Source organism: Camellia sinensis, chromosome 13 (genome assembly GCF_055761805.1).
Source record: "Camellia sinensis isolate YWXY chromosome 13, ASM5576180v1, whole genome shotgun sequence".
NCBI classification, from domain to species: domain Eukaryota; kingdom Viridiplantae; phylum Streptophyta; class Magnoliopsida; order Ericales; family Theaceae; genus Camellia; species Camellia sinensis.
Genome location: NC_138973.1, coordinates 51,427,831 through 51,440,112, shown reverse-complemented (window position 1 = coordinate 51,440,112; position 12,282 = coordinate 51,427,831). Strand labels below are relative to the sequence as shown.

Sequence of the window (12,282 nt, the reverse complement as noted above, 5' to 3'; positions counted from 1 at the left end):
ATGAGGAGCTATTAATTTGTTTTGTGTAACTGTTGGATTATAGATTTAAGTTACTAAGTGGTATTTGTTAAATAAGCTGTGAAATAATTTTTTCAATTAACTTTTATTTTTTGTTATTCACTATTTGTCTACATTTATCATAAAAAATAATGATAATCTATAGTCCATTTGGGTCTTTTTCTATTTTTAAAAAAAAAATAAAAAATAAAAAAATAGAAAAATCATATAAACTGCCCCCGGTGAAGCACAAATTGAGAGTTCAATTTTTTTATCAACAAAAACAAACTTTATTGATAAAAATATCAAAATACAAAGAGGATAATGATAAACCAACAATAAGGAGAGGCGGAGAACTCAATTCATAAAAAAGACATATGGTAATCTACAGGAGACAATTACAGGCAGCAGCAACTTATGATCAGAGATGAACGCTTGTTGAAGAATCTATGGACCACCACTCCCATATATATTCTTCGGCTCACCTGATTTTGCCACAGATGCAATGAATTTTTTTTAATTTAATTCATCAAACAAACGTTGCAACATCTGAAAGCGTTTCATCCGATGGGATGGCAGGTCTATCATTTCATTCCAGTATGAACTGACAAAGAAACTAAATACACAAGCCAAAAGTGCAGAAAGGGGTAGTCTGTCAATAATGTCACCGGCTGAGAATGATGTTGATATGTAGTCATTTGATATCTTCAAGATAGTCGTCAAACAGTATAGGAAGACAATACTTGGTCTGAAAATTAAAGACATCATGATTAACAACGCAATGCGGAATGCAACTTCATTATGAAATAATAATGAGAAGTTGTTTCCGAATGTAACAGCTTCTCCATTAGAGGTGTTTTTCTTTTTGATATCCGAGGGTCCGAGCCAGCTTTCGATCACCTCAACTAATCTCGGAGCTCTGAAATTAACAACCGGGCAAACCTCCAGTGACTCTAAGGTATGACTGAAGTTAACGACCGGACAAACCTCAAGTGACCCTAAAGTGTGACTTGAACTCGAGATGTTGTAAGCAGTGGTGTTGGAAATAGGAAGATTATGATTGTTATCAAGGACTCTGCTTGGAAGGCTAAGTCCGAAAGTGGACGTGATGGTGTTAAAATTCTTGATTAGAACTGGGAACATGCAGATTACCAATAGTAAATTTGGTATGAGTGGGCGTTTGTAAATTGCGGATTTCATACTTCGTCCCAATCTAGCAATCCATCCATGTATAACTTCCAAAACACTCAATACTAGTCGTACCAAACTGAGAAATGGATCCCCCAATGACAAACCACTTCGCATTCTAAAAATCCATCCGCATATTCCTTCCAAAACACCATCGCCCGACTTTAAAAAATCACCCAGACTATACGTATTATTAATATTAGCACCATGTAAAAATTCTGGGAATAACATATCAAGAATTTCTCTTCTCGCTTCACTTTCACCAAGTTCAATAGCGAAGTCTCTGGCCGTCAAACCCTCGAAATTCTGTGCATTTCTGTTAATGTAGTTTTGGTCAAGTATTGACTTCACAATCTGCACAAACCAGATGTGCACAAAATCAATAATTTATTAACCACACTTATTTATTTTATTATTTTATATTATTGATTTAATAAGATATTATTTGTTTGTTTTAATGTATTAATAATTATTTCCAATAAATAAATAGTGACATACAACAATTTTCTAATTTATTATATGTTCGGTTTGTTTTTGGGAAAAAAAATTCAGATTTTTTTTTTCAAAAAATGGAAACTAATTTAAAAAAAATAAATATCAAAAATTATTTTTAAATTTTTAAAAATTATTTCTAACCTCACAAAAAATAAAAATGATAAGTATTTTTTTTTTTTAAATTTCTTTCACCAAATAAATTTTTAATTTTTAATTTTTTTAAAAATAAATTTTGAAAAATCAAATCAAACGTGTTTAAAATGTTGATACACATGAACATGTGAATAGCACGTGGTTCTATGTTGATACTTAGCACTGCCGTAGCAATGACTTGGCATTTTACAATATAAGAAAAGAATTCATTCGTAACTTTAAATTTGAAATTCTAACAATGACTTTACTCATGAATAATTTGATGAATGTGTCTTATTTTTTCACTGCTACATAAGTAGAGCTCTTATTAGAACTATACTTTTAGTGCTCTTAGATATTTTTAATATAAGAACATCTCCATCCAATTAGTTAAAATTTTATTACATTTTAATTTTAATTTATTTTTTTATTTTTTAAATTTTGTCTATACATCTTTTTAAATATTCTCTAACAAACTTTCTATTATTTCTCTACACTATTTAAATATTAATTTTGTTCATTTTAATTTAGAATTGTTTTTTACAAACCTAACACAATTAATTCTAAAATATGAAAAGTATATTTTTTAAATATATTTTTTTGATAACCGATCTTCATTAATCATGGGGAACCAATCTCACCGCCTACTTACGAAAGCCCATTTAAAGTCAGAGGAAATACCCCGTATGTACTGGCCCCAAAAGAACTTATTACAGCTAGTGAATATTAAACCTGAGACTAACAGGGAGTATAATTCTAGACCCTAAGTTGTGTCCACTGAACCAGTCCCTTGAGGTTATATTTTTTTAATGTTTCATTAGGCAAAACCACTAGCTATATTTGTGGCATCAAAACTATCCAAACTAAAATGACTAACTTGATGGATAGTTTGATGATAGTGAAATTTGGTGTTTTTCTCGCTATTTTAATAGAAAAAAAAAAACCTAATTTAATAAAAATGCTCTAAACCAAATACGAAAATCATGGAAACAAAAACATTTGCAAATAGGTAGTTATTTGGAAAATATATACCATTCTCTTGAGTTTCTTTTCCATAAGGGTCTATTTATCTATGAGAAACAATAAAAAAAACATTTAGCGTCGGTTTGGTAACGTTTACGTTTTCAGTTTATATTTACAAAAATTTTACAAATTGATTTTTGTTTATTTTTTGTTTATTTTAGAAAAACATAAACCACAAACGCATTTGGTAGTTGGCAAAATGTTTAAAAAAATTTAAAAATATAAAAAAGAGTAAGAAATGGCAAGTGGTGGCAAGTGGCGGCGGAAGACGGTGATGGAAAGTGGTGATGGTGGGTGGTGGGTAACAAGTGGTGGTAGGTGGTGGTGGTGGGTGAGTGGGTGACGGTGGCGGGTGATGGGTGGTAACGAGTGGGTGCTGGTGGTGGTGGTAGGTGGTGGGTGGTGGTGGTGGGTGGGTGGCGGATGGCAGGTGGTGGTGGCGGGTGCTGGTGGTAGGTGGGTGGGTGACGATGGTGGGTGGTGGTGGTGGTGGTGGCGAGTGGTGGTGGGTGGTGACGGGTGGGTGGTGGTGACGGGTAGGTGGTGGGTGGTGATGGTGGGTGGGTGGGTGGGTGATGGTGGCAGGTGGTAGCGAGTGGGTGGTGGTGGTAGTGGTAGTGGTAGTGGTGGGTGGCGGATAACGGGTGGTGGTGGGTGGTGGCGAGTAGGTGGTAGTGGTGGTGAGTGGATGGGTGACGATAGCGGGTGGTGGGTGGTAATGAGTGGGTGGCAGGTGGCTGGTGGCTGGTGGTGGCGAGTGGTGGATGGTGGTGGTAGGTGGGTAGCGAGTGGTAGTGGCGGTGGCAGGTGGGTGGCGGGTGGTGGTTGTGGGCGGTGGATGGTAGTGGTGGGTGATGGGTGGTGGCGGGTGGATGGCAGGTAGGTGGTGGGTGGTGGTGGTGGCAGCGGCGAGAGGTGGGTGATGGTGACTGGTGGTGGCTGGTGGGTGGCAGGTGGGTGGTGGTGGCGGGTGGTGGGTGGTGGAGGCGGTGGGTGGGTGGTGAGTGGTGGTGGTAGGTGGTAGTGGGGGGTGGGTGGTGGTGGCGGAAGACGATAGTGGAAAATGGTGGCGGGTGTTGGCTAGTGTTGGGTGGTAAAAAAAAAAAAAAAACTGAAAACTCAAAATGGAAACACATTTTTTTAGTTTACATTTTTTGGCCAAATTCATAAACTGAGACCACTGATTTATAAATCAAAAATTTACCAAACAAGTTTTTATTTGAGTTTTTAAAATTTTTGTAAATGTAAACAGAAAACTGAAAACGTAAGTGTTACCAAACGGCACCTTAACAACTCAATTGCGTTTAATTTTAGGAATGTGTTTCTCTCCAATCTATAAAGTGGATTGGAGCATACTGTTGGGCCTATGGGGTTCATTACGGATTCTGTTTCGATAATTCGAACCGTTCAATGTGTAGAACTCATCGATTATTTCATCCATGAAAAAATAATGTTGATTGGATATTGGTAACCCCTTGATCGGAACACATTTTTATCAATAGTAAATATAATTTGAAAAATAAATTGTTAACAAAAATGTGTTCCGATCAAGGGGCTAGTAATATTCGATCAATATGATTTTTTGCAAAGATGAAGTACTCGACGAGCTCTACACATTAAACAATTCGAATAATTAAAATGGCACCCATAGTGGGGTCCCACGGGCCTAACACTACCCTCCAGTTCACTTTGTGGACCGGAGAGAAACCCAACTCTCAATTTTAATATTATGAGGTATGGTTTTATACAAAATCCTAAACCTTTTTGTTTTCTTCTTGTTTTTACCTGCTTGTAGGTGAACATACTTCCAAAAATTTTATAAAAAATAAAATAAAAATAATATTATACATAAACATATACATTTTTATTATTACAAAACACAAAATTATTGTAACCTACATTAATAATGCAGGAATCTATTGACTTTTGTGTATTAGGTCTCTTTTGGCAATTAGGTTGAGTGGGAGTTTATTGGATTTTTAGCTTTTTTGAGACACATCATTTTTTTATTTTTATTTTTTGTATATTTAAAAAAAAATAAAAAATAATCTAAAAATTAGTTTTTTTACCTACTTCTCAAAATAGGCCTTAATAGTAAAGATTAGTGCACAAAATTTGTGGATAGAAATTTTTTAGAAAAATCATGTCATTGAGATTAAACTATTCGCTACAATATATAAAATTTTAGGGATAATGTATTTTTGTTTTTAAAAGTAAAAATTTTATTTAAAAAAAAAAATTAGAAATCAATTCTTGTAACCATGAGGGTTGTCCCTAAATGGTTGCTGTAATCTTTCCTCTTGTTCTCTGTTCCTTCTTTGTATTTTCTCCTTCTTATTCTAATAAAAAAATTTCTTTACTGATAAAATAATAATAATAATAATAATAATTTTAGTCCTAAAAGAATAATAATTTGACACTAAATGTCGAATTTGATCCATAAAATTAACTAGTATGAAAACAGAAGAATAGATAGATAGCATGCCTGGGGTTGTAAAGTAAACACTGCAATATGTAGCACGGTGTTGCCTTCATTATCCGTCCAGTTTAGGATCTTTCGTCTCTGGGTTCTGCGCATCCATCCTAACAGCACTTCAAAAGCTTCTGAATTCGATCTTCTCACAGCAATATGCAATGCAGTCTCCCCTCGAATTGTCCGGTCCTCTATTGCTGCCGGACAAGCACATAAAAATTCAGCCAACCAATCAAATTCATTTCGTAGGGCTACGTAGTGCAAAGCAGTGTAGCTCTGCCTTCCTTTGACGCGTATGAGCTCCTTGTCAAAACTTATGAGCTGTCTCACAGTCTCAAAGTGCCGATTTCGCAAAGCCAAGTGCAAGGGACTTAGCCCATCTGGGTTCAGCTTCATACCAAATGATGGCTTTAAGTTCATCATTTCTGAGGCGAAATCGGTACTTCCAGCAGCGGCGGCTTTGTGTAAAGGAGTATCAGCAAAAGGAATGTTATCTATTTTATCCAAAATATGTGGGTCTTCTCTTATGCACTCGTACAAGCCATTGATGTCTCCTTCTTCAGCAGCCGTATTCAACCTTTGTTGTGTCGAAGCCATGACCTGAGAGACTTTGTGATTCTAAGACACTGCAAATAATACTGAATTAGTGCTAATTAAGGAGGAGGAATGTGATTTTATAATTACAAGTGGTAGTGGCCATATGGGGTCATTATATGGCTGTCATCAACAATTTCTGTGAAAGTTTGATTAATAGTTTTAATTGCCAAACAAAAAGCTTAATTTATACACAAAAAATTAAAAAATAATGTACAAAGATCAAAGTTTATCTTTAGAAGATGTTTGACTGTTGCATGGCAAATATGTCAAAGATTGGTTTTTGCAGGATACTTCCAGCAGTCCAAATTCAAAAGTCATCTTCGGAGCAATTCGTCAATTTTTACCTGCTTCAATAGCAGTTGCATGGCAAATATGTTAAAGATTGGGGGTCAGGGTCATTTCGCATTATTTTCTCTCGTCCAAGGAAATATTTATAATTTTTAAAATTGTAAAGAATAATTTGTATTTTAAACAAATCTAATGAAGTGTATTTATAATTTATTCTAAAAATGCATATACAAATATTATTTATTTTTAAACAAAAAAAAATTATTATTTTTTTATTTTTGTGAAACCATTTGCTGCAGGTGGACATGTCCCTATAACGTTTGTTTGATTAGGGGATTTGGAAAGAGATATGAAAAGGAAAAAAGAAAAAGTAGTTAAAATGTAAATAAAATATACTTACATTTTGTTGGACAATCTTCACTGTATTTAAATAGATTAAATTCTGTTGTGTACAAAACAACAACAAGAATAAAAGAAATAGATAAAAGGAGAGAATTTGTTTGATTACAAAAATCAAACTCGAAATAAAAATAAATAAATAAAACTACAGATTTTATTTTGTTACAAAAACAAAATTAAAATCTGATTAAATAAACAAATAAAGACAGAATAAAATTAAACAACTTACTTGGTTAATTTATTTGAATAACTTTTTTGATCAAGACTAGTGTTTAACACTGTGTCCTTAAGACAGATTCGTCCTCTCCACGGTGCTTTCAGAATTCGGACGTCTATCTCCCATGATGAAATGATCTACCACAAACAATAGCAGCACTACTAATTGTTTGCCTTACGAACACACTAAGTGTTTACACTCTTTCTTTCGGAAATAAAATGCAGCAAGATGAAGAATATAAATAGCAGAAGTGAAATACGAAATTTCTGAATGGAAAACATCAAATGAGGGTGGTCCTATTTATAGATGTGAAGGTGGCTTTTGGTTTTGAATTGAACAGGTATGTGGCTCTTTGTTTTGAATTGAACAGGTATGATACCTGTTGGTTTTGAATTCAAACAGATAGCAAAACGGGAAGGGCTCTGTTTGGATGAGCAATAAATCCAAATCCGTTTAATTCTGTTTGAAAACGGGAAGGGCTCTGTTTGGATGAGCAATAAATCCAAATCCGTTTAATTCTGTTTGAAAACGGGAAGGGCCCTGTTTGGATGAACAAAAAATCCAAACCAATTTAATTTGAATTCTGGATTTTATTTTAATAAAAAATAAAATTAAATTCAAATGTTTTTGCCCCAAAAAGATTAGAAGCCCAACCCAACCACACACCACGCACCCGCGCCCAAGCCCAGGCCCGGCCCGGCCCGGCCCAGCCGACCGGACGGTGGCACGCGTGTGGTGATTTTTGGGTCCAATGGGTCTAGCCCATTTTGCCCATAACTCTCTCTCTCTAAAACACTTGGGTACCCCTTGGGGCACACTCCAAGTATCTCACCCTAAGCCTTATAAACCCTTTCAAAACTTCCCACTAAATCAATGTGGGACAAGCCAATTTACAACCTTAAGGAATTTCCACCAAAACTCCATTTCCATGGAGCACACTTTGGCTTCAATTTCCAATTCACTCGGTAATGGTTTTGAGCAACCAAATATACCACGTGAATCACAACGCGGCATAGAACGCGTTACCACTTTGACCCGAGTAAATCGACACTCGGGGCCCACCTAAAAAATAGACCGAACTTAGGAAAAAAATTCTGGTTTTATCCAGAATTTTATAACCATTTCCAACACATTTCACCTAATTTCACACAATTTTTTCCTTTTATTTTCTAAATTCCTTTTCAAATCTCTCAACCAAACACAACATAAATGTCACTGTTAATGCATTATATATTAATAAGAGATGGAGTATTATATTTGAAGGGAAGGTCATCTGTGAAACTAATCATGAATTTATAATGAGAGAATTGATTTACAAGCAAACATACTTTTACAAATATATATTGATAAAATAGTATTAATTTTTCATTTTTATTTTGGATTGTACCTACACAAAATTTGCTTATATAAATAAAAACTAAAATTACTAATTTTTTTCCTTATGGAAATCACTTATAAATATTAAGTGAGAAATCCAATTTTGAAATATTGTATTAATAACTAAATCAATTATAATTTATTTTTCACAGGAGTTATATTTGCTAAGCAATTTTATATTATTTTTATGGTTGATATAAATCATAGTTATTGACATTAACATAAATCATAATTATTGAGATAAATTTTAAAATATTTTTTTATTGTTAACATTATTAACTTATTCATAATTTTCCTTAAAGTAGAGGATTAGATTGTAAAATTTAATCAATTTCAACTTATTTTTTTTTATTTTAAATTTCTCCATAGATAATTTTTACTGGTATAGTCAAATAATATTCTATTAAACAATTCATACATTTGGCAAGCAACCATCTATTATTTCTAGGTAATCCACCAATTCAATTGTTTAAAATAAATAAATAAATAATTCATAAACTTCATTTTTAAACTGCTAATAGTATAATATGACTTTGGTTTATTGAAATGAAATTCAATAGAATGGAATTGTTATTCTTTAGTCTCTTTATAGAATGACTATTTCCTCACAATGGTAGATGGTGATTTTATTTGTCATATTTTTTATTATTCTCAGTAAATTAAATGTAAAGATGAACATTATGATAGAATTATTTTATTCCATTTCATTTCAATGAATCAAATATAATTTAAGATCAAAAATTATTTTGGTGTCTTATTATTTAAACTGAATTCAGGGATTCAAGGCAGTGATTTTGTCCGCCTTGTCTCTGGACCAGCCCTAGCAACATTCGGCAAAAAAAAAAAAAAAAAAAAGAAAAAAAAGAACGTAATTATTTGAAAACTTATGTCTTCAATTATATTATTAAAGTTAATTAATAAAATTTTTAGAATTTCATTGAAGACTTCCAATAATAGAAAGAGGCTCTGTCGTATATAATTAGTAGACTTTTTGTCTATATATATATATATATATATGTATATTTTAAATTTTCTCGTCATCTAATCTAATAAAACCTAAAAATAAAAAATTAAAAAAATAATTATATTTAAAAAAAAAAATACCTGTGTCGACAGGACACAACATAATGGCCATGTGGAGTCAATTATACGTCTGTCATCAAGATTATCAAGATTTTCGGTGAAAGATAGATTAATAATTATGGGTTTGGCTTTGGTCCAGTCCAAGAGCGAATTAGATCGTGTTGTTGGGTCTGTGGGGCATACCATAGGTCCCGTTTTGATAATCTAAACCGTGTAATGTGTAGAACTTGTCGAGTACTATATGTCTGTAATCAATCACGTTAATCGGATATCGATAGTTATGTGATCAAAACAGTTTTTGGTCAACTGTTAGTTTGTTCACCGTCCATTTTTTTTTTATACAAAACTGATTTGATCACATAGCTATCGATATCCAATCAACGTGATTTTTCACAAGCATATAGTACTCGATGATTTCTACACATTGAACGGTTCGAATTATCAAAACGGGACCCAGGGTGGTCCTCCACCGGCCCAACAGCACGGTCTAGTCCGATCTCGGACTACACCAAAGCCGAACCCAATAATTATAAGATGTGTTACATGGACTTGGTAGTTGGAGGTGAAGTACCCATGTCAATAGGACACAACATGGGTGCGAGTATAGGATCTATGTCGGATTCCCCTCCTCTCTCTCAGACACGACTAAACGAAAAGAAAGAAGAAGATTGAGGTACTTACATGGATGAGTTGAGTTCGAGATCTGGATTTGTTGTATCATAGCTCATCGACGAGTGAATGTCAACTACAATAACCACATCATCTAGAGTTAGAATCGAGAGAAAGAGAGAGAGTCATAATCACCAAGTGGGAAAGAGAAGAAAGAGAACAGAGATAGCTTTGATCGTGCGTGCGTATTTCAAAGAGAGGAAAGAGGAGAAAAAAGGAGAAAGAAGACAAAGAGTTTGACTAGCTGGTAATGATATACAGCTGGAGAGCATTTTTGCTAGGTTTGGCTACTGGGCTAGACCCAAATAAATCAAATGAAAGTTTGGGCCTATTTAATGTTTTGTATCTGGCCTATTTCGTCTTGGTCTATTTAGTCTTTTAGTTTTAGTGTTTTATTTTGACTTATTTAGTGTTTTGGGTCTAAGTAAAATAAGTTTGGGCTTATTTAGTCTTTTAGTGTTTTGTATTCTATCTCACAACATCTTTATTAAAATAAAAATAACTTATTTTATTATATATAACATAATTTATTTTATATTTAAAATAATTTTTATAATTTTTATTTGTTATTTATATTTTATTATTATTTTTTAACAAAATCTATTATTCCTTCGTTTTTATTTTTTATTTTTAAACTCATCTTCATATAATAAAGATATTTAAAAAAAAACTATTTAACGTATCCCCATACCCGTATCTAAATTTGAATCCATACGTATCTTCAATTTCTAATTTTGAAGTGTCCGACTCCTAGATGCCTACACTCGATACCCGTACCTAAACTTCTCTTATTTTGAGATTTTAATATGAGAGAATTTGAAAAGTTTTATAGGATTCACGGCGGGTCCTGTTTTGATAATTTAAATCATTCATTTTGTAAGATCTTTAATTTATATTATTCATAAAAAATTTTAGTTCAATCTAATATTAGTAATATGTTTATTTTATTGTATTTGTCTCTAAAAAAATGAATAGTTTGTTTCAAAAATATTTTTCCTGTTCATTTTTCCAGAGGCAAATGTAATAAAATGAAAAGATTACGATTATTAAATTGAACTAATTTTTTTATAGATAATATATATTGAGAATCCTACAAAATAAACAGTTCGGATTATCGAAACGGGATTCGTAGTAGGCTTTATAAACCCCTCAAATTTTGTCATGTTGAGATCTAAATATAAAAAGTTGAACTTATACAAAAACAATCCGCTCCAGTCCAAAATCTGGATTGGAGGGCGTTGTTTGAGCTTGTGGGGTTCAATATGGGTCCTATTTCAATAATTGAACCATTCATTTTATCGGCCATTTTGTATATTTTATTCATATAAAAAATTAGATCAATCTGATAATTATAATATATTCAATTTATTGCATTTATCGTTAAAAAAATGAACGACAATTATATTTTCAAAAGTAAAGTATAGATTTTTTTGGCAACAAATGTAATAATTATTAAATCAATCTAATTTTTTATGTAAATAAAATATATAAAATATTCAATAAAATAAATAATTTAAATTATTAAAACAAGAACATATTGAACGCCACAAACTTAAAAAACGACTTTCAATTTAGATTTCGGACTGGCGGATCCTCCACCATAAATTAAGGGTGGGCGCGGGTCGGTTGCGGCCACGGAACCTTTAATCCGCCATCCGTCCACTAGATTGGCGGATTGAAGAAAATCAATCTGCATCCGTCCGCCAATCTGGCGAATGTGGATTGAGCGGATTGGAAGTTTGGCGAATGGATGCGAATCGGTTTGGCGGTTTAAAATTTTAAATTTCTTTCATCATAATTCAACTTGTACACTTCTTCAAAAAAAAAAGAAAGAAAGTATTACGGTCAATGACTTAAAAAAAATATTATAATCACTGCATGCCTCATCCAAAGTAAGAAAGTTTGAAACTTTAGAATATCGCAATCACTGCATGCCTCATCCACATACTACAATCACATCATGTCTCATTCACATAAAGTATTACAATCTGTGGTTCTTAAAATATAAAAACAATTCAAACCACTAAAACTATGAATAGAGTAGTAGTAGAGATTGTATGTCTCTATATTGTTACATCTATATCTGCTTTTGAAAACAAAAACAACCAGCATATATTATATTTTCCATTTATTATTTTTAGAGATAGGTTTAAAAACTAAAAAATATGGATAAATAATATGTTTATTTTTTTCAATTCAAAAAAGATATTCAAGTTGAAAACTTTTTTTTAACAGAATATTTAAACTCTTTTTTAATTGAAAACACAAACAGAATATTTAAACAAACTTAAAACATAAAGTCTTACAAATTAATAGGGCTGCTCACGGTTTAGCGGTTCGGACC

At 32.7% G+C, this 12,282-nt stretch overlaps 1 protein-coding gene across 2 annotated transcripts; it reads right to left on the bottom strand.

Moving 5' to 3' along the window:
* Positions 1-263: 263 nt before the first annotated feature.
* Positions 264-10,250, bottom strand: LOC114256083 (uncharacterized). Of its 2 annotated transcripts, XM_082902228.1 has the most exons (4): positions 9,951-10,175; positions 6,822-6,946; positions 5,321-5,934; positions 264-1,539 (listed from the first exon to the last, which is right to left on the bottom strand). In XM_082902228.1, the coding sequence occupies exons 3-4, from the start codon at positions 5,903-5,905 to the stop codon at positions 514-516; spliced, it is 1,611 nt and encodes a 536-aa protein (XP_082758354.1). In that variant the 5' UTR covers positions 5,906-5,934; positions 6,822-6,946; positions 9,951-10,175; the 3' UTR covers positions 264-513. The 2 variants fall into 2 exon arrangements, with proteins under 2 accessions (XP_082758354.1, XP_082758353.1); XM_082902227.1 differs by lacking the exon at positions 6,822-6,946 and having other exon boundaries at positions 9,951-10,250.
* Positions 10,251-12,282: the final 2,032 nt, after the last annotated feature.